This window comes from Castor canadensis, chromosome 17, assembly GCF_047511655.1.
Source record: "Castor canadensis chromosome 17, mCasCan1.hap1v2, whole genome shotgun sequence".
Taxonomy (NCBI): domain Eukaryota; kingdom Metazoa; phylum Chordata; class Mammalia; order Rodentia; family Castoridae; genus Castor; species Castor canadensis.
This window is the reverse complement of record NC_133402.1, coordinates 39,363,575-39,383,769: the sequence shown is the minus strand read 5'-3', so window position 1 is coordinate 39,383,769 and position 20,195 is coordinate 39,363,575. Positions and strand designations below refer to the sequence as shown.

Here is a 20,195-nt window from a genome sequence, read left to right as displayed (position 1 = left end):
AGAGAAAACCGGGGAGAAGAAGGTGGTGCCACAGGCAAGAGGACAATGCTTTGAACAACACATATTCTGTGGTCCATCAGAGAAAGAATCTTAACAAAGACTAGATGTGAGTGCAGATGGAAGGAAAGGGAAGTCACTGGATTCTGGCCTGAAAAGGTTTGCTTTCAAAGGTTTGCTTCCTGGAGTTAGGAGGGCTTGGACCAGGAGTGCTGATGAACACTTCATTTAATGTTCAGGGGTCCCAACTTCCTCAAAGGGAGCTGCTTCAGGTAAGACAGATACTCTGAGGGAACTCTTTGTTTTATAAGAATCAATCACTTTTTATACTCAGGACTTGTCACTGGAAAAATGCAGTGGTACACATGTGTATGTATGTTCATTCATTCATCCTCCTTACACCCACCTCTTTGGTACAAGGGCCTTCACTAGTTTTCAAAGTGTGTAAGAAAGACAAATCATCAATTCATCAGAGGAAAGAGATGTTTCCTGGCCTGGATCTTGGAAAGAAATTTGTAATCAGTGCCCAAATAGAAAGGACACCAAAGAACATGAATGACATATGCTGCACCAGTTGTGTATACAACACAGAACTATCTCCATTTGCATTTTTTATGAGTCAAAGGTCCAAGTATCAGCCCAGGCCTATAAAGGCTCTTCAAGACACCAGGTGGGGGACATGATACCCTCTGATGATTTGGATTAAACCAGGGTAAAAGGCATCCCTGTTCTTCCTCTCAAACATTGCAAAGTGGGTAAGACAAAGTAATCTTAAAACCCTTTAAGACAAATAGCTCTTCTTTTCTTTCCCTCTTAGCTTTCTCACCCTCTATCTCCCTTCAGTCCAAACTGAATAAATTGGAGTTAAGCCTGTGATCCTCAGGGCTGGGCTGGGTTCAAGTGGGGGAGCAGCTTCCTGGGAGCCCTTGAATTTGGCTTTTTTTTTTTTGTTCACTATGGATGCTGCTTGTGCCCTTTCTGATGCTGCTCACAGCTGTCAGGAAAATGTGATCAATGCTTAGATCTCTATTACTCAAGGAATAGCTGGTACCAATGTTACACACATAACCACAAGTTACTCCACAAGCAAATGCTAATACTGCCTAAATCACATCTGTGGAATCCCCTTAGTAAATAGTGTGGGCCTTTCCCCCAGAGGTACAGGGGCACTAGGGGTGGTGGTGAAAAGAGCCACAGGCTTCTCTGCCCACCACAAGTCGGCATGAGCAGGACAGAAGAATGTCCAGGATCTACAATAAAGTCTGTGCTGAGGAAACTTCCACCCAGATGTCTGCACAATGGGGATAGTTGACATCTTCTCTTGCTGCTTAGAAGTATCTATCACCTCTGTTATTCTAGTCTAAAAAAATAAATAAAGTTCTCTGGAAATACTCCCTTATCCTCAATGATAGGTTAAAACTCAAGTGGCATCTGTAACTCAGAGTTTGATAACCTCAGGGTCACTGACCTGAAGGTCAACCAGGCACCACAGGCCAGAGTATTTTGTGCCAACATGGCCATGTTCAGAAGGCTACAGAAGCCCATCCAGCTTGTAAAGTCGAGTTTGTCCTGTGTAGGGACAGATCAGTTCTCTATGAGGCAAGCCTAAGTGTTGTGAGGTCAGCAGGAGGGCAGAGGAGAGAAACAGTGCCTGCTTGACCCCGTCAACCACATTTCCTACTCAGCTGCAGACAGCTGAAGTTCCAGAAATGAGGGAGGCAGCGAGTTCAAAGACCTCCTGTTTGAGGCCAAAAGCCTGGGAACCAAAGCAGAGGCTAAGGCCCAGGCAGACCAAGAGACAGAGGGCTGGGATCAGAGGACAGGTCAGCAGCAGGAGGGGCTGCCTTCCCACTTCTCACGCCCACACTCCCTGCAGTGTGTACACTATGTCCTCCTTTTCCTACAGTGTGCACACTATGTCCCCACTTCTCCTTCAGTGTGTACACTATGTCTCCACTTCTCCTGTGGTCTGTGTATCACAAGCCTGGCCAGCACACACTTAGGCACTATGGTTCCCTCAGGCTCTGGATTCCACAACACGTCATTTCAACAGGTGCTCTCATTCCTCTACTCACCCCAGGCTTACACAACTACCTGGGCCTTTGTTCCTTCTCGCTTCTCCTTCCAAGATCTCCTTCTCCTCAGCCCCAATGTCCGTTTTCCTTGATTTACCAGCTTGTGGGATCACAAAGTCACCTTCCTCCCTAGAACTCTTGTTTTTCCTGAGTTCTCCATCAACACCTCAGTGAATTCTGGTTTCTGCAATAAACCAACCCTCTTCCACCATCTAAAGGGAGGAATCTCCCCTCAGCCTCATGTCGGTCACACTCATCCCCTCTGAGTTACTAGTACATGCCAAACCTAATTTCCTAGCTCAGATTGAGGTCTAATCCCTATGTTCTATTATATTTTAGAAGTGGGCTGGTGGAGTGGCTCAAGAAGTAGCATGCCTGCTTAGCAACTGTGAGGCCCTGAGATCAAACCCCAGTACCACCAAAAAAGAAAAAAAAAGAAGCAGCAGCTATATAGGTATCTCAGCACCATCTACTCCTGTTTGAACAGACACCATTCTACCCTTCCTTGGGGAGTAGCTTCCCTTGGTATTCTTTTCACCAAGAGTACTCCCATTTCTCCACAAAACCTGGCTCAAAACCTCTTTCCTCTACCCGACACTGCTCTGGCCACCCAGATATGGGCACCTTGTTTGAATTATCTGAGTTCACCCAATCATCTTTATTCCCAAAGTGTTACCCTAGCTTGCTCCATTGCTTCATAGTTGGACCACATCATGGCCTCCTGCCTGGCCTCCCTCAAGGCCTTCCTTGTCCACAGGATGGGGCACACGTGGCTCAAATAGCCTTTCTTACAGTACTGCCATTCATGTCAGCCACCTGCTCATGAAACTACAAATCTGGTGGGCCCATACTTTCTAGACTATATAATCCACATGCTTACTGACATGGAAGAAAATGGAGACAGCACATGGCAAGCTGGAACTAAAACAACAAACTATATATTTAGGGGAAAAATGTAGTTAGCTTCTACCATATAATGTATATGAAAATCAGTTCCAGAAGGATTATAGAAACAAATCTTCTTTAAAAATTATAAGAAAATACAGCTGAATATTTTCATATTCTTAGAGATGGGATGTCCTTCCTAAGTAAGAGAGATATCTAAAAAGAAAAAGACTATTTAATTTGTCCAAACATGAATGTTTATTGCCAGTATGATAACGATAACAAACATACTTAAAATACAAGTTAAAAACTGCTTAAAAATCTGCAACACATATGACAAGTAAGAAATTAGTGCTGAGATATGCAACAAGTTTCTATAAATCATTAAGATAACAGCAAAACCCAAATATGGGACCAAGAACATAAACAAGCAATTGCCAGAAAAATAAATACAAGTAGCCAATATTTGAAAAACATACTAAACTATACTAAGAGTCAGTAAGTGGACATTAAAATACTTATTTTTTATTAATAATAAAAATTTAAAATGTTAGTGAGAGAAAGTTTGGATAGAAATAACTGGCAGAGGAGTGTCAATTAGCAAACATTGTTGGAATGTAATTTTCCAGAATGTACAAAAGTTCAAATTTTGAAAACTTTGGACCCTACCACGCGTCTCTTCTCCAGACATGGGCACTGTGCACAAAGAGCTATGGGTATGGCTCTCTGGTACAATGCTGTAATGAGAGCATGCATGTTCTAGCAGAAACTCAGTTGCTATGGTTGGAGGCAGTGGGTTGAGGAAGCCTGGAAACAGATGAGGTTGGGAAGATAGGAGGGTCTGGGAGGATGTGTGAGGAAAGGCATCTGGATTTCATTATAAGCGGGTAGGAAGACACTGGATGGTTCTGAGCAAGACACACCATGGTATTTCTTTGTCTTTAGAAGATGTTCTGGGACTTGTCTGTTGGGAGGCAGGGTGGTAACGGATAAATGGAGGGCTCTAAAGTAGGTTGGAAGCAAGACAACTATGGCTGAGATTTGTGGGGTGGCAGATGACATGGGAAGAAAGTGTATCTTTGCAATACGTTTTAAGGGCACAAGAGGTGGGACTTGCTAAAGACAGATGGTAGGACAGGGAGATAAGAGAAGAATCTTTTTAAAGTTTTGGCCTTAATAACTAGAATGATTGGTGGTGCTGTTCACAGAACCTCGCATGGAACTCTGTGTACAGCAGACAGTCATAAAATGATATGGCTTGAAGGAGGTAATCAAAGTTACTGAAGGCAGGGGTTGGGAGGGAAGCATATCACATTTACTGGTTTGAGGGTAAAGGATAATAAGATTTCTAATTATTTTTATCTTTTCTTTCTTGTTTCTAGATTATATACTATATTGCCAACTGTTTTCTCTTTCAATTTAAATAGCAGTTTCTGAAATCAAGGCAGATAGTCTTGCTCTTGTTTCAGGAACAACACTGTTTAGAAAGCTATGGAAGCCAGAGCACACTGGGCATCTTTCCTCTTTCCTCAACGTCATGTGCCTTCCTCTGATTTACTACTATCCTGGAGTAAAGGCTGGAAAGAGAGAGGTGCCCTCAGAATGGAGTCTGTCTTAATCTTCCATGTAGTGGGAAGCCATGGAGTCAGAATGACAGGTTTGACTTTGAAAGATTCCTTGGGCTGGAGTTCAGAAAACACACAGTTCAGGTCAAGAATGAACACAGGTTGGAGTAAAGAAAAGGTTCTACAACTGGACAATGGTTATGGTTGCATAATACTGTAAATGCACTCAATGCCACTGATTTATAAATCCCCATTTCAAAATGGGGAGTTTCATGTTATGCCTATTTGACCACAGTAAAAAAATGGACTAAGGGAAATCAATTCAAAGTTCACTGCATCTCCAGGTAGTGATTGTGGCTTTTCTAGAAGCATGATGCTGATTATGAGGTGAGGTGGTAACAAAGAAAACCTATCATTTGGGATAGGTTTTGGAGGTTAAAGCAGCAAGATTTCAGATAAATTAGAAATGAAGTGCTTTTCATCTTTGACCTGAGTACTGAATGGCTGGTACTGCCACTTACAGAACCTAAGTGTTCTGTAAGTTTTTACAGAACCATGAGTTTTACACATGGCAGGCAGGCAGGCATGAGGAAATGTTTTAGAAAACTTACAACAGATGAGAATCACATGAGAAATCAATACCTAGAAAGTTCTAGTAGCCAAAGGTCCTTCTGCTGTTGCATGGGTACATTCAAGTGTAGGATCCTTCAGAATTCAGGGAAAGGAATGGCTAGCATTGAGTATAACTTGGAGTCTCTCAACTAAGGCGAGAGGGACACTGAGGTGACTCTCATACACCAGACAATCTTCAGTCAACAGTGAGGTACAACTTCACTGGATGCTGTCTCATCTGCACTCCTTCCACAGACCTCAGACCAAGCTGACTTCTATAGAAATCTCCAAATGAACCAGACCAACTCTGCTGCCCAGTGGTCTCTGGTCAGCTGGTAATCCCCATCAGATTTAAATAATCTTCCCTGATGTGAGAGCCAAAACCTATTCACTCATCTCCAGGTTTACCAAAATGATGAAAAGTAAAGAAATAAAACAGCAAGAAAGGAAGAGAAATGCTGGACTGATGACACCCACCTCAGTGAAGAAGCCTGCTATCCCAGCCTGGCAGGAGCCGTGTTCCTCTCCGTACTTCTTCTTATATTCTGGAGGGGAGGGAGGAAAGAGAAGAAGACCACAGCTATGTCAGTGTGTGCCAGCCATGTGTGGAGCCAGTCTCTTCCCCTAGTACCCCTGTGGGCTAGGCCCAGGGATGTTGTCCAGACTAGGCACAGAAGAAAAGTCTCAAGAATCCACTAGACCTCAAAAATCCAGGCTCTGGTGCCACCAGGCAGCAAGGCTGCCAAGTGCCCCAGAGGACTTCCTCCACACATGCGGGGAAAAGAAGAGCAGCAGCCACAGTAATTAAGTGGGAGGCTGGTAGCAATTATTACATTTAAGTTAGAAAAGACCAGTATCCCTGGTGGGTGCAAGTAGCTGAAAACATGACCCAGAGTGGAATAATGTGGACATACCAGTGTGGAGTCCCCTGGAAGAAGACCAGCCCTCCCAGAAAGACTCTCAATATGCCTCAAGGCAATCTGCTTTCTACCAAGCAGGAACCAGTTGTCTCCCCATGGGCTAAGGAGCCATACTGACCCAGCATGTGGTTACACTATCATTCATGTGTACAGTAATGAACTCCTATACCTCTGTCTTCCTTGGGTGGAAGGAAAAGGGGGAACTCTCTGTGCCAAATGAAAACTTTAATGGCTAAACACCCTACTCTACCACTCCCTTAGTTCCTGACATTCCTACCCAACAAATGGGGACATTCCTTTTCTGCTGTTTTATTTTTAAGTTGGCAAGGAAAATTGTTGTTCAACATGTTCCAGACTTTGTATTACTTGCCTCCATCACATCATTTCATTGATTGTCCCTGGAAACTCACCTTCCCATTTGTCAACAGGTAAGAATACCGAGGCTCAGAGAGGTTAAATGAATTGTCCAGGGTCACACAGCTAGTAAACTTACATTTTTTCACCTCTATGGCCTATCAAAGCTTTTGCAAAGTGAGTGATTTCACAAAACCAAGAGAAGTGACTGTTTAAAGTTGTTTCATGAGTAAAGACAAGGAGGTAGAGAGGGTTTCAGAGCGACTCAAATTAATCACATGTGACACTAACATTGCTGGACACCCTGAGGCTTGGGACTACCCTGCAAATAACCCCATGACCCCTGGGCCACCCCAGGGGCTCTTGGCAAGTCTCTAGTACCACTAAATTCAACATAATTATTCTTGAAACACAAAATAAATAAAAGAAAGGAACAATGAAGCTGTGATTGCAACACAGTGCCACTTCCTGCAGTTCAAAGTATCTACTCCAGGAGGGAAAAGAGCTCTGAAAGGGCCTTAGGGAAATTCAGTAATTTGTTTCTAGTAACACTCTCTGCAGAGCCCAGTAACATTTTTCAATAAGGGACCATTAGTCAACTACTAAATTACAACAGAATGTCCACTTCCAAAAGAGGGTAAAATCAGTATCTCCTGCCTGCCTTGTTATTATAAGGAAAACTCCCAAGTTGACCAATGTAAAACCTTGCACTACGGCTGGAGGTGGGAGACCTGTGCAAAGAAATAAACAAATCCTGCCTCAGATTGCATAATGGTAAGAAATGATATAAAGTAAAAATAAATCCTGCAGCAAATAGCACAAGGGCAAGAAAGATCAAAATGTCCAACTCAAATGTTAAGAATGAAAGCTTCAGGGTCTGTAAAATGCATCTCTACCCCACAGCACAGGGGTAAACTACCCAATTGTAACTCTTAAAAAAAAGAAACACAAAAGGAAATTCAGACCTGAAGAGGTGAATAAAACTATCTTGCCTGACCCACCAGTTCATAAATTTGGCATGAGTAGGAATTATATGGGAATCTTACATCTTTTAAAGTGAAAGTCTCTTTGGAACAGGGATTCCAAAAACAGAAGACATAGGAACTTCAATGCATTGCTCAATCTCCTCCCAAACCATGCTGGTGTTTTCCACCCTTGGGGCAGGACCTGGGGTTTCCGAGATGTCCACGGTATCATTGGAAGCTGGGGGTGCCCCACTCCTGGCCCAGACTACAGGGGAAGCCCTTACTAGCACCTCTTCCTCAGCCTAGAATGAGTTGTTCTGAGACAACTACTGCGTCTCCATGCCGGCTCTGCCCAAAGGAGCTCCACAGGCCCAGGACATAAATGGGAGAGCCCACTGGTTTGGAGGTTTCTGAAGCCCTAGATCTGAACTTGCCTTTTCTAGAGGCCCTAAAGTGAGTAATCAAACAATGTGCAGGACCTGAATAGAACCACTAACTTATGACTCTTGGTTAGAGGGTAGGCCATGTTCCAGTCTCTCAGAAACCTCTGTGATTCTGTCATTAATCCCCTCAATGAGGAACAAGATGCCATACTAATCCTTCCACCTGCTAACCCATCCTCACCACACACACTCCGTGGGGCAGAAGTGAGCTTGCCAACTCTATTCCAGGAAGTCTCAACCAGTTCTATTGGATTGACAGTTCCATATTTCAAACCTTTCTCAGCCTTCCAGATACTTCCACAGGTTCTGTTGAGATGACCTTGAAAGTAGATGTAAATGATACTCTCTATCGCAAAGTTGGTTTATTCATCACACTGTTGGTTCAATGCAAAGATAAATTTATTCATCTCAGTGTCCCCAGTACCAGCCTAGCACCACGTACCTAACTGTGATTGATGGTGGTGTGTTTCCTGACCATGTGTGCATATGTTGGTCCAGGCAGACCTAAGGCTGAGGTAGAAATATAAAGGGTCTAGGTATGGCCCTCCTGCCACCAATACCCTGAACTTCCCAATCTTCTTTCCCATGGACCTATATCCCCCTGCCCTTCCAGCTCTGCCCTTCCCTCCTCCAGTCTGTCAGACTGCCTGAATGAAGAGAACATGGGTGTTGGGTACTAGGAATCCTGGGTTCTAGTCCTAGTGCCACCCACTAACCCAGAAGCATGAAGACAGTGGAGGGTATGATAGAGGTGGGATATAGACCCATAGCATGGATTTTTCTAGGCTTTCCAAACTGAAGACTAGCTAAGTTCATCTCCTTGTGGATCTCAAGAGGAGGAGGACAGAACATCAAGATACAGTTCTCCAATCTCTGCTCACCCCTGGCATGATCCCTCACTGTAACTGAGACCTGACACTTGGTCACATATGGGACAGCCCACACTAACACCCAGTGGCTCTGAAGCCAGTGTGATTGTGTTCAGGTCCTCCCTCCTTATGGAAGGGCCTTTCTGCTGAGGAACTCTGTGAGAGCCTTCATGGAAACACTTCAGCACTGTCTCTATCAACTCCATGTTGACACTGGGATATGGCTGTGATGTTAGGCCAAGACTTGGACTGCAGGGGCCTTCCCAGACCCACCGGACATGGGCTCTGCAACTGTGATTTTTTTTACTCTTTTAATTGCTATTTCTGTGAGTTTGGGACACCACTATTATTTAAACCTGATTCTTAAAAAAAACAAAACAAAACAGTGCAGATTGTAGTTTCTCCCTAATCTACCTTCCAAATGTCTGTACTTATACCTGTGTCCTTCAAAAAGTAGATGTGGTTGGCTCTCATGTCTGTGGGTTCCCTATATAACTGTGGATTCTATATCTATCTGTGGGTTCTTCATCATCAGTGGATTCAACCAATCCCACATAGAAAATATTTGGGAAAAATTGTGTCTGTACTAAATGTATACAGACTTTTTCTTGTCATTATTCCCTAAACTATACAGTATAACAACTATTTACATAACATTTTATTTGGACTGGGCAATATAAATAATCTAGAGATTATTCAAAGTCTGTGGGAGGTTATCCATAAATACCACAATTTATATATGAGGACTGAGCATCCAAGAATTTTGATATTCAAGGAGGGTCCTGGAACCAATTCTTTGCAAATGCCATATCCTAAAATGCTTGATTAAAACAAAACACAAAAACTTTGATTCTCCTTGCCCAGACCTGAGAACAACAGGACAGTCTATGCTGAAAAGGTCTGGGAAGATTATGGGGAAGATGATGGGGAGAGAGGAGGTCTGTCCCACACCTAGTCACATACCCTGTCTCCACTGAGAAGTCTAGGAAGTTCAGTGTGGAGGGACCCAGGAGTGGGAGGCAGTGACCTCCAATCTGTGTTCCCAGGAAGAACTTTTCCTGCACGAACACAAGTGCTGTGGGGCCAGCAGCTACCTGCTCTTGGGCTGATCCACTCAGTCTCCAAATTTCGCCCAGGTCATAGCCCAGCAAAGAAAACTGAAACATGCTAGTCCCTCTCAACTACAGAAAAAAACACATATCCACCTCAAAGATGCAGGGTAGAACCAGGCTTGGCAAGACAGCAGTTCCCAGATACTGTAAGAAACCTGTTAAATCTGGGGAAAACAAATCTGGTAAACTGCTATGGAGCAAGGGAACCTAGAACGAGGTTGGAGACCTCTCTACCATGTATGGGTTTTATTAACTTGGCCTATATTACATATCTTAATTCATTAAATCATTTGGCTCCTTCACTCCAAAAATGGTAGCATTTTCCTTGGTTTAGTTGTTGGTTTTATTCAACTCTGCCTAAACAGAAGGCAATTCAAAGAAGAAAAAAAATACTTGCTTCCAAATGCTCACAGTTCACAACTCAACACGTGGAGCCTTCAAGAAACCCACTGAATTGGGTGGTGCTTCCTGCACCCATCCTAAAATGCTGGGGTACAACCACCAGAAAGACCATCATATACAATGTAACATATATTCTTCCCAATTATATCTCTTCCTATTACACAGTTGAGAAATTTTTCATCTTTTGAAGCCAGTCTTTAAAAACACTGATTCTAAAGAGTAGTAATGGGGGAGTGTTAATCTGATTAAAGCACTAGACATATCCATGTCTGAAATGCCAAGTCAAAACTCCCTTGGGTTCTCAATATACACTTTAAGAACTGAAGGACAGGAAGTAAACAGATTCTTTCCAAGGGTGGGTACCAGTGGGAGGAGGGAGGGCATAAGGAAAGAGTGAAGGAGGGCAAATATGGAATATGGTGAATGTACTTTGTATTCATGTATAACAATGAAACCTGTTGAAATTGTTCTAAGAAGGGGAACAGGGAATGAGAGAATATTGTAGGCACATACATAAATGTCACAATGTATCCCCCCATACAACTATTAATAAAAATTATTTTTCCACAGTTCCTCAGCTTAGTTATGAAATAAATTATCAGGGTAAATAGGCTTACCAGCCTTAAATTATTTCTGGATGTCACCAAGCAGTGGGAAATCTCTAAGTAACTGATAACTAAACAAATGTTTGGAGGTCAATGCATTTGGCCAGATCTCTAATAACAAAAACATCATTTAACACACAAAAAGGAAGAATGGACAAGCTCCCCCTCCATTATAAGGAACTACTAACTAAATGGGGAAAAAAAGCAAATGATCCAAATGACCAGGACAGAGAGTAAGAGTGATTAATTTATCAAAATAATTCATGAGTAAGCTATAATGAACACTAAAAGCAAAATGCAGAAAGCTAGAACCTTACAATTAAAAGAGAAAGAGGTCTTAAAGGGGAAAAGATCTTTAATAGTTCTAACCTTATCCATTCATTTTACAGATCAGGATGCTATTGCTCAGGTAGAACAAGTGGTTTGCCTAAAGTCACACAACTAATTAGCACTAAAAAGCAAGGGCTGCTAACTTCCCACCTCCTTCTGCTGCACCCTCTGCCTCATAAAGAACATTTCTAGTCATCATTCTTATTCTTCAAAAACTCTTTTCTATCAAAGATGGTCAAATAAGATGTGTTTTATGGTTACAATGGAATATTATTATGCCTAAAAACAAAGGGAATTCTGATGTATTCTACAAGATGGACATTATCCTTAGGATACTTTGCTAAGTGAAACTAGCCAGTCACATATTTGGACTCCACTAGGTAGCTACAGTAAACAAATTCACAAAAAAAGTGGAATGGTGATTGCCAGGGATTTGGGAAAGGGGGAATTAGTGCTGAATGGGGATGGAGTTTCAGATAGGAAAGATGAAAGAGTTTTGAAAATAGTAATGGCAGCTGCACAATGTGAATGTATTTAAGGCACAGAACTTCACACTTTAAAAATGGTTACAATGGTAAATATTATGTCATGTATCTTCTATAACAATAAAAATTAGCAAAAAAGTTGTAATTTTTAAGTAGTTCCTCCCACCCAGAATGTAACTACCCATAATATGCCTTCTCCCATCTTCATAAGCAGCAGAAAATCCCACAGGCCCTGAATGTATATTCAACTGAACACACACTGCTCATGCTCACCGCCCCCCCAGAAAAAGGGGTCCTGCATATGGGACAGTCGCATTTCGGTGAGAACCACAGTGAAGAACTGTATAGAATTCAATTTTATGACTGAAGCTAAAGGACTTGTGAAATAACTGGTGCTAAAACAGGAACAAACTGCTATTCAAATATTAAAACCAAATGTTTAGAGTAAAGGGTCTCCCAGGTCACAGAGCAGACCAATCTCTTAGTCACACTGTATCAAGCTAAGGGCCACGTCTGCCACCTTTACCTGCAGGACCTGGCTACATTTTGTGTCTACAATAGCAAAACTAAAACATGACTTCAAAAGTCTGTAGTATATATGCAATGTGCATTATGTAAATGTCATAATGAAGCCCATCATTCTGAAAAGTTAATTTCAAATACCATATATTCATTAAAATTATTATTCAACATTAAAAAGGCTTATAGTATAATGTCCTCAACTTCATAAAATAAAGTTATAACATAAAACAGATTTTTTTCTCTGTGATGCATCATTGCACCAAGTAATTACAAACAACATCCCAACAGAACAGGCTCCACAAAGAAATCTACACACTCTCCTCTGCTTAGAAAGCCTCTGACCAACCTCTATGAGCCTTGATTTTCCCATCTATACAAAAGAGAATAATATTGACCCAAAAATGATGTAATTACAAAGTAAGATTGTAAGGGTTGAGTACCTAGCAAAACACCTGACACCTGGCAGGTGTTTAATAGATGTCAGGTAAAACTGAATCAGATAGTGTCTCAGAGAGTAACAAATCCTAGATACCAATTACCACACAAACAGGCAATTTCAGTAGTGGGGACTCTTAAAATTTGGAGCTATTACCAGATGCACTTTAAACAGTCAATACATGGAAACATAGTTGAAATACAGACAAAAGTATTTTCTTCCAAAGGGAAAACTTGACAGGGCTCCTTAAGCCCCAGAGAGCACTACAAGAGTCCATCTTTCAGCACTGGCCAACCCTTGAGCCACCTTTTCTTTCTTCCTCTCAGGCCTTTCCCCTTCCTAACTGACCATAATGCAGAATAGCATCCTCTTTTTTGCTTTAATTGCCATATTTACTTAAATGAGATGCTTATGAAAGCTCTTAGGAAACCATATAATCATATATAAATGCAGAGGTCTTTATTTAATAAAAATTTATGAGGCTTGTTCTTGAATTTTTAAATGGATCAACTTAGCTTTTATGGCTCCCTCCAAAACAAAACCAAACCACAACAAAACCTCAATTGCTTTTCATTTGTGAATGGATCATGATTTACTTTTATCCTCTGTGGCATCACTGCCTTCAATTTTAAAAGAGAAAAAAAACTTCACATTTGAATGAGTGATTTAGTCTATTCCCTAGAAATGAACACTGTCTTGAGACACATTAGGAATAAAAGGCCAGCCACTCCCTGACAATAAAGTGCTCCAGAAACTTTTGGAATCAACAGTGTAAAACCTGATAAATTCAGACTTCATCAACTCCAAACTTAAGAACATTTAAACATGGCATAAGTTAAACCTTAGACTATGTATGAGAAGTGGAGAGGAAAGCTTACTAAACAAATAATACAAATATGGCCTTTGGAGCTATTTAAGAAATTATAAGTCAGATATGATGGTGTACACCTGTAATCCCAGTACTCCAGAGGCTGAGGCAGGAGGATGAAGAGCTCAAGGCCAGCTTGGGCTACATAATGAGACCTCACATCCAAAAACAATAACCAAAAGAAAAAAATTATCTTTTCAAGGGCTCTTAAAATCATTTTAGTAATAGCTTTCTACCCTTAAATCATCTGTTTACTTAAAGAAGGATCTTTTAGACACCACCTGAAACACTTAAGAACATTAATAAGAAAAGTCACATTTATAGAGCTTAGGACTGTGTCAGGCACTTTCTATTCCTCAAATTCCTCTAAAGTAGGGATTAATTTCCCCCATTTTACAGATGAAGACCCTGAGGCTTATGGAGCTAGCTCAAGTTCATAGAGTCAGAGAGTAGAAAAATACAGGTGCAATTATTGGAATGAGAGGTAAAGCCAGATCCTGAAAGTTTGGTCTAATATACAACTGTTATCATAATTGCCTTTAATTGCATTTCTTTATTAATGTTTTGTCTTGAATAGTTTTTGTTAATTTATTCCATATTCATGAGATTTTTCTGTCACAATAAAAAAATGTTTGCAGTCTTGCTTCTCCAAGGCTCTGGCTTTTTGCCTCAGTGGGCTCAAGGGCAAAGGATGAAAGAAATGTCTGTACTTAGTTTTATCACATGCACTGACTTAACTTTGGGGAGTCCTAAAATACCATGGTTTGGCCAACAGTAACTAATGTTTTATAGCACTCACTCTAGTTTGCAGATAATTTCCCCCCTATTATTGCACAGAAGCTCTCATCTTTTCACACCAAACAAACACCAAATAATACTGTTCTCATATCAAACAAATGCAAACAAAACTGTCTTACTGAAAGGACCATACCATGAAAATTTTCTTATTTTATATTCTGAACACATTTTTATTTCCCATTCCTTCTATATTTCCCTGTTCTAACAGGATATTTGTGTAGCCTCTCCCACCCGACCAGAAACAGGAAGCACCTGAAATGCCATGCAATAAACGTCCTGTGTTAAACCAAAGACCAGTTTTTTAAAGAAGTCACGAGCTTGAAACATTTTGAAAAGATGCCACACTTAAAGGGTTTCCTTCACCAAACCAAGCTTCCAGACTTCTGAAGAAAACACAGTTGGCCTTCGTGCAGCCCATAAGGAAGCTGCATTTACAGAACAAGAGTGGTCTTTCTGAGCACTTTGGCCTAAGTTTCTCAGAAGCTCCTCATAATAACCCAGAGAGGTAAATATAATGCAGATAATACAGCATCCACACTGGCTACAGAGCTAGGCAACTAGCCTGCACCAAGAAGGTACCAGAGTGAAAGGGCCAGCCAAACAAACCTCTACCAGTACCTCCACTGGTCTGTCCACCATTGCCCAGGAATGAGCAAGATGCAGGAATCCCCTCATGCCAAACCCAACAGTGTATTTCCACCATTCCTCATTTCCATAGTTTCAACATGCTACAGACTCTAAGCAGGTTCCAGTTTTCCCTACTGTAAAATGAAATAATCGTGCCTCGATGCTATCTGGCACTTGTAAAGTAGCTCAAGTCCTTGAGGAGAGGTACCCAGCAGAACATGCATGAGCACCCCCACCTTCAAGTATAGTGTCCACTCTGTTCTCTCCTGCATATAGGGAACTTCTTGACAGTTGGAACAGTGTTACTTAGTTTTGACTATGTGGTGTCTACCAGGAACTTAACAGAATGAAATGGGCTCTATTCCTGAAACACAAGCAAGTTACACTATAGTGACTAACAAACCTTGCTTAGCATATAGTACATTAGCATACAACATAGTATATTAGTATATATATGTTTAGCATATAGTGTATTAGCAGATACATGCCACCTTAGAATTTAAATAACTCATCAGAGGTCACACTGTTATTAGGAAGAAGTGGCAGAGCCAGGACTTGAACTCTGGCATTCTGGGTCCTGAGTCTCATTCCAGCCACCATGCCAATTTGCCTCTACACTGTGAGGAAAATGAATAACCAAAGGAAAACTCAGGCTTACCCAAGCCAGAAGGGAGACTGGTCTACGTGACATCTGAAAAATCCTGTCAAACTCTAAACTCTTCCATTTTACTTAACCGTAATGTGATCCCCACCTGGAAAAGAGAGCTTCTTGCATCACTAAGATTTTCCACATTAAGAGAAAATAAAGGCTGTTTTAACAGCCAAAGTTGGTTTTGTTTAGGCCACAAAACAGGGAAGAAGAGATCTCCAAAACCAACAGCACAGACAAGAGTCCTTTAACTGTGGCCTGCCTCCCATTCACCCTCATCCCTGCCAGTCCAGTCATCAAAAGAAATCTGAGTATCCACCATCCCTCTCCACTTACAGGACCAAAGAACACAGAAACTTTCTGTTTAGTCCCCTATTTTTTAAAGGGCTACTCTTATACCCCAATGCTCCTCACAATAGCCCCACCCCTTATTGTTCCTTCAACTAAAGAACAAGTTAGGAAGGGTGTGTGTGTGTGCCTGTAAGAAAGAAGGATTGGGTAGGGGCAAAACCATCTTGCTAATTTCCTCTCTGGCTCTATTTGGTCACTATGAAGTTAAAGAACAATCAAAGCAATGAGGCCCATTCCCAGCTACACTGCAAGTGGAATCTGGGTTCTTGAGATGAGCTCTGTATAGGTCAGCTATTGCTGCATAACAAGGTGGCATGCAATACCAAACATTGATTTCTCACTTGAACAACACATGGGCTGGGGCTTAGCTGACCAAGGTGGGTTCTAGCTGCAGGTACAGTTCAGGTCTGCTCCATCTGTTTCTCTTCTGGAACCAGTGAGCTATGTGGGAAATGCTGCATGGTCAGAAGCAGTGGGAGAGACAGGCAGAAACACACTGGTTGATACAGCCCAGCTTAAAGCTAACATACTCTATCGTGAGTGAAGGGCACGTGGGACAGACCACACCTTACTACTGCTTGCCTCATCTTGCATGGGTGTTCACTATCCCACCAAACATCGCATCAGAGCCACCATCAGAGAGGAAGGGGAAGACAGGCAGGGCCTGATTGGAGAGCACCCAAAATGGCCACATCCCCTCATCTCGTGACTCTACCTTTGAATAGTAGAATCAAACAGTCACCCTTTCCTGTTTTGTGAGTGTTGTTGGCTAGCTTTTATTTAATTCTCATTTTAATTAGAATCTCTAAAACCCCTAAATTCCAGGATGAAAAATGATTTTCTGAGTGAGACAAATGCAAAATTCAAAAGCTCACTCTATCATTTACTCACTGTCTGAGTAAGCATAGTGACTTAAACTGTGTCCTGAGTTCCTCACCTGTAGCAGGGGAATGGGGACACAGAAGCCAGCCTTTGAGTGGCTCATCCTCTGCCTTCAATCTTCACCATTTCTGTGACACAGAGGTATAGCCAACTGCTATCAGCCCCCTGCCAGCACCACCCCCTGCCATACACATGCACAGAACAAGATGCCAGATGGATGAAGACCACAGCTAGGTAACTAGAGATATATGTCCTGCAGTAGCACATGGAATGTCCCCTAGGGACTGCTCCTCAGTTGCCTAAGGTGGTACTTTACAGTAGCACATCCTTCATGAGCTTCCTTCCCTTTCCTTTTTCACTACCCCATACCCCCAATGGTATCTTCTTGAATAACTTCTAAAATAAATACTTAAAATCAAACCAAACTCTGTTTTTTTCAGGGTTTTTTGTGACTATTGAGAGAAAATATAAAGTCCCCAGACCAATACCCACCTACTGCTGATCCCACAGCTATAGAACAAAAAGTAAAAACCATAAGCTATGCTGGGCACAGTGACAACAGTATGGACATTCAACTCCAGCTCCCTCTTCAAGGTACTGACTTTTCACTTCCTCGTGCTTATGTAGTATGCTAAGGAATCTCTGGGGGTAGCAATGGGGCCCCATTTCATAAAATGTTATCTTTTGGGAAAACCAAATTTCTGGTTCTATTGTACAACTAGTTTAGGTTCAATAATTCCTACCTCCCTTACCCCTGTCGACACCTCACTGTTCCTCTGATACAACCTACCCGGTGAACTGCTTCAGGGGCCTTTTCCTTTATTTCCCTGGGAAAGGAGGAATGAGCTGGGCAGTCAAACTGTCATTTCTGCCCCCCACAACCACCAACAACAGATTATATTACCACCTAACTTTAAGAAGAAATTTTCCTCCTCTCCAGTACAATACAGAGATAAACAGGGCCAGAGTTCAATATCCCTACATGGCCCAGTCAAAGCCAACCAGATGCTCATGTGGAGAAGGGAAAAAATATAAAAAAGACCCCTCACAGAAGGAAAGAGTTTGTGCTTCCTCCAGGGACCCTTTTGGTTCTTCTGCATGGGGCTACTTCACAGAGCACTGTACTTAGGCCACCTTAGTCTCCAGAAGGGCCCTCTGTGAGGCAGAAAAATGCAGTATCTAGCTAGTGTTTCTCAGAGCCTCCTGTGGTGGGCACAAAATCTGAAACCTGGGAAATCCCAGGAAAGCCCAAAGGTCATATGGACACAGGCCAGTGAAACTTCAGTCCAAACAAATAAAGTAGGGGGAATTAAAAACCAAATCGTCCAGCACATGGAAAGGGAACAGGTCCCAGGTTACCAGAGCCAGGCTAAGAAAACCTGAGGGCACAGACTGCTGAAGAGAAGAAAAGGACAGCAGTCTCTGAATCCTTAAGGCTCAAAATCTACCAGGCTAAGTGGTAATAGACTCAACTGTCCCCAGTGCCCAGGCATTTGAGGTTTTAATCAGGGTGCCTGAGAAGACACATTTTTCCTTACAAGACTTTAAGTGTACCTTGGTGAGGTGTTCTTAACACTGTACTGAAGTGGCAACAGATTCTCTGGCCTCTGTCTAGTTCTAAGACTACTAGAGAAGAAAAGTCAGATCCTGGAATGAGCCAGGGTGTTAAATTTCTGCTACATTGTTGCTTTTTAAATTCTTAATCTTCTCTTCCCCTTTGGCAGCACTGCATTTGTCTGCAGTACAACCAGGAGCTGTGTGGGAGCCTAATGACTGTCTAGGCCAACTCTTAATCTTTCAGATGAGGAAACTGAAGTCCAGAGAGAGAAAGTAAGTTACCCACAGTCCCACAGCATCTGACAGTGCTAGGAAACCAAGGGATCTGTTTGATCACTTGGCTGAGTTTTGGTGAATTCGGCAGAACCAGGCAAGTCTGAGCAGTGCCTGGAACCACTGCCCCATTTATACCTGCCTCTTTCCTGGACAGGACCTCCAGCATCAGAGGCCATCTGGGGTCAAACAGTGCTGCCCTCTCATCAGCAGGTGAAAAGCTGGAGAGAATAATGTTCAGGTGGTGGTGTGGAGGGAGAGAGTGGGGGTTGCTTAAGTTATGAGGCAGGCAGCGGGAGGAGGGAGAATCAATCCACACTCACCTTCATAGCAAGGGATCAGCACCCTCCCTTTGGCCTGGAGATTGGATGGAATGATATAGCAGAAGCCATGGGGCAGGATATGGTCTGTCTCATAGTAGATGTTCTTCCAGCGGTGAGCACAGGCCTAGAGGGACAGACAGAGGAAGAGAGCAGGAAAGTCAGCTCCAAAAGCTGAAGTGCCAGATGGTTCTGCAGGAGAAGCAGAGGGGACAAGAAGCTGCCTTTGTTATTGGCAAATGGTGTTTTCAGAAGATCTTGGTCATTGTGTTCCAAATGGAAGAATCCAAGCAGAACATGTGGATTGGGTGAGGTAGAAAAGCTTTATTGAGGGAAGGGGAGTCATCCATTCTGCCAGGTGAGTGAAGGGAAGAAGAAAGGGATGGAGTCTTTTGGTAGGTCGTTTTTACACCACTTTGAACTTGGAGGTGGGGAAACAATATGTCATCACCTGGCTCCTCTCACTTGTGGGCTAGGGAGAGGAACTCTTGAGTCAAGTGGGGAAGCAGTCCCAGACTATCCCTAAGCTAGCTTGCCTCACTTTCTCTCCTGCTCAACCATGCCACCACACCAGGCCCTTTTCAAGCCATCAGAAAAGTGCGTGAAGGAACACATGTCCCTGGAAAGACACTAGGAGAAAATACACAATAGATCAATAGATGACAATCATAGTACTGGAAAGGAAAGAAAGAGGATTATGGAACACATAATATAACAGCAGAACAGACAATTTCCAACTGGAGGTCAGAAAAGACCTGAAGGATGAGAAAATGCTAATCACATCCTATGAGCACATAGGAAAGTGGGTTGTAGGAGAAAGCATCAGGTGCAAAGGGCAAGAGGTGAGACAGACCTGAAGGTCTAAGAGGAAGAAAGAAGTTGGTGGGGCTGGTCTGGAGAGAAAGATGAGGTCACAGAGAAGGCCAGGCTATGGAAGGGGGATGTCTTATAGGCCACAGAAACAAGTATTATTTCAGCAACATGTAATGAGAAGACACAAAAGAGCTTCACACCAGTGAGTGGTCTAATCCAATCCAGCATGGAAAGATCATTTATCTGTTGTGGGGAGAATGTAAGTGGGCAGGAAAGGAAATGGACATCCAGGTAAGACATGCTGCTGGCCTAGACCAAGGTGGAGCATAGAGAAGAGAAAAGGGGGGGATTCCAAGATGGCGACTAGAGGGAGGAAGCAGAAAGTGTGCTTCCTAAAATAAAATCTTGGAGAGATGCTGGAGATACACCTTACAGGAAAAACCACCGAGAAGAGGCAAAACTCTGACCCCTCCACACCCC

The 20,195-nt window shown here is 42.5% G+C and overlaps 1 protein-coding gene across 3 annotated transcripts in view; it reads right to left on the bottom strand.

Moving 5' to 3' along the window:
• Itga9 (integrin subunit alpha 9) overlaps window positions 1-20,195 on the bottom strand; it is a 332,745-nt gene that overhangs the window by 276,861 nt on the left and 35,689 nt on the right. For all 3 annotated transcript variants that reach the window (XM_074060465.1, XM_074060467.1, XM_074060466.1), the window contains 2 exons: window positions 18,906-19,029; window positions 5,612-5,679 (listed from right to left, as the gene is read on the bottom strand). In XM_074060465.1, the coding sequence (XP_073916566.1) occupies window positions 5,612-5,679; window positions 18,906-19,029 (192 nt within the window). The remainder of the gene's footprint in view (window positions 1-5,611; window positions 5,680-18,905; window positions 19,030-20,195) is intronic.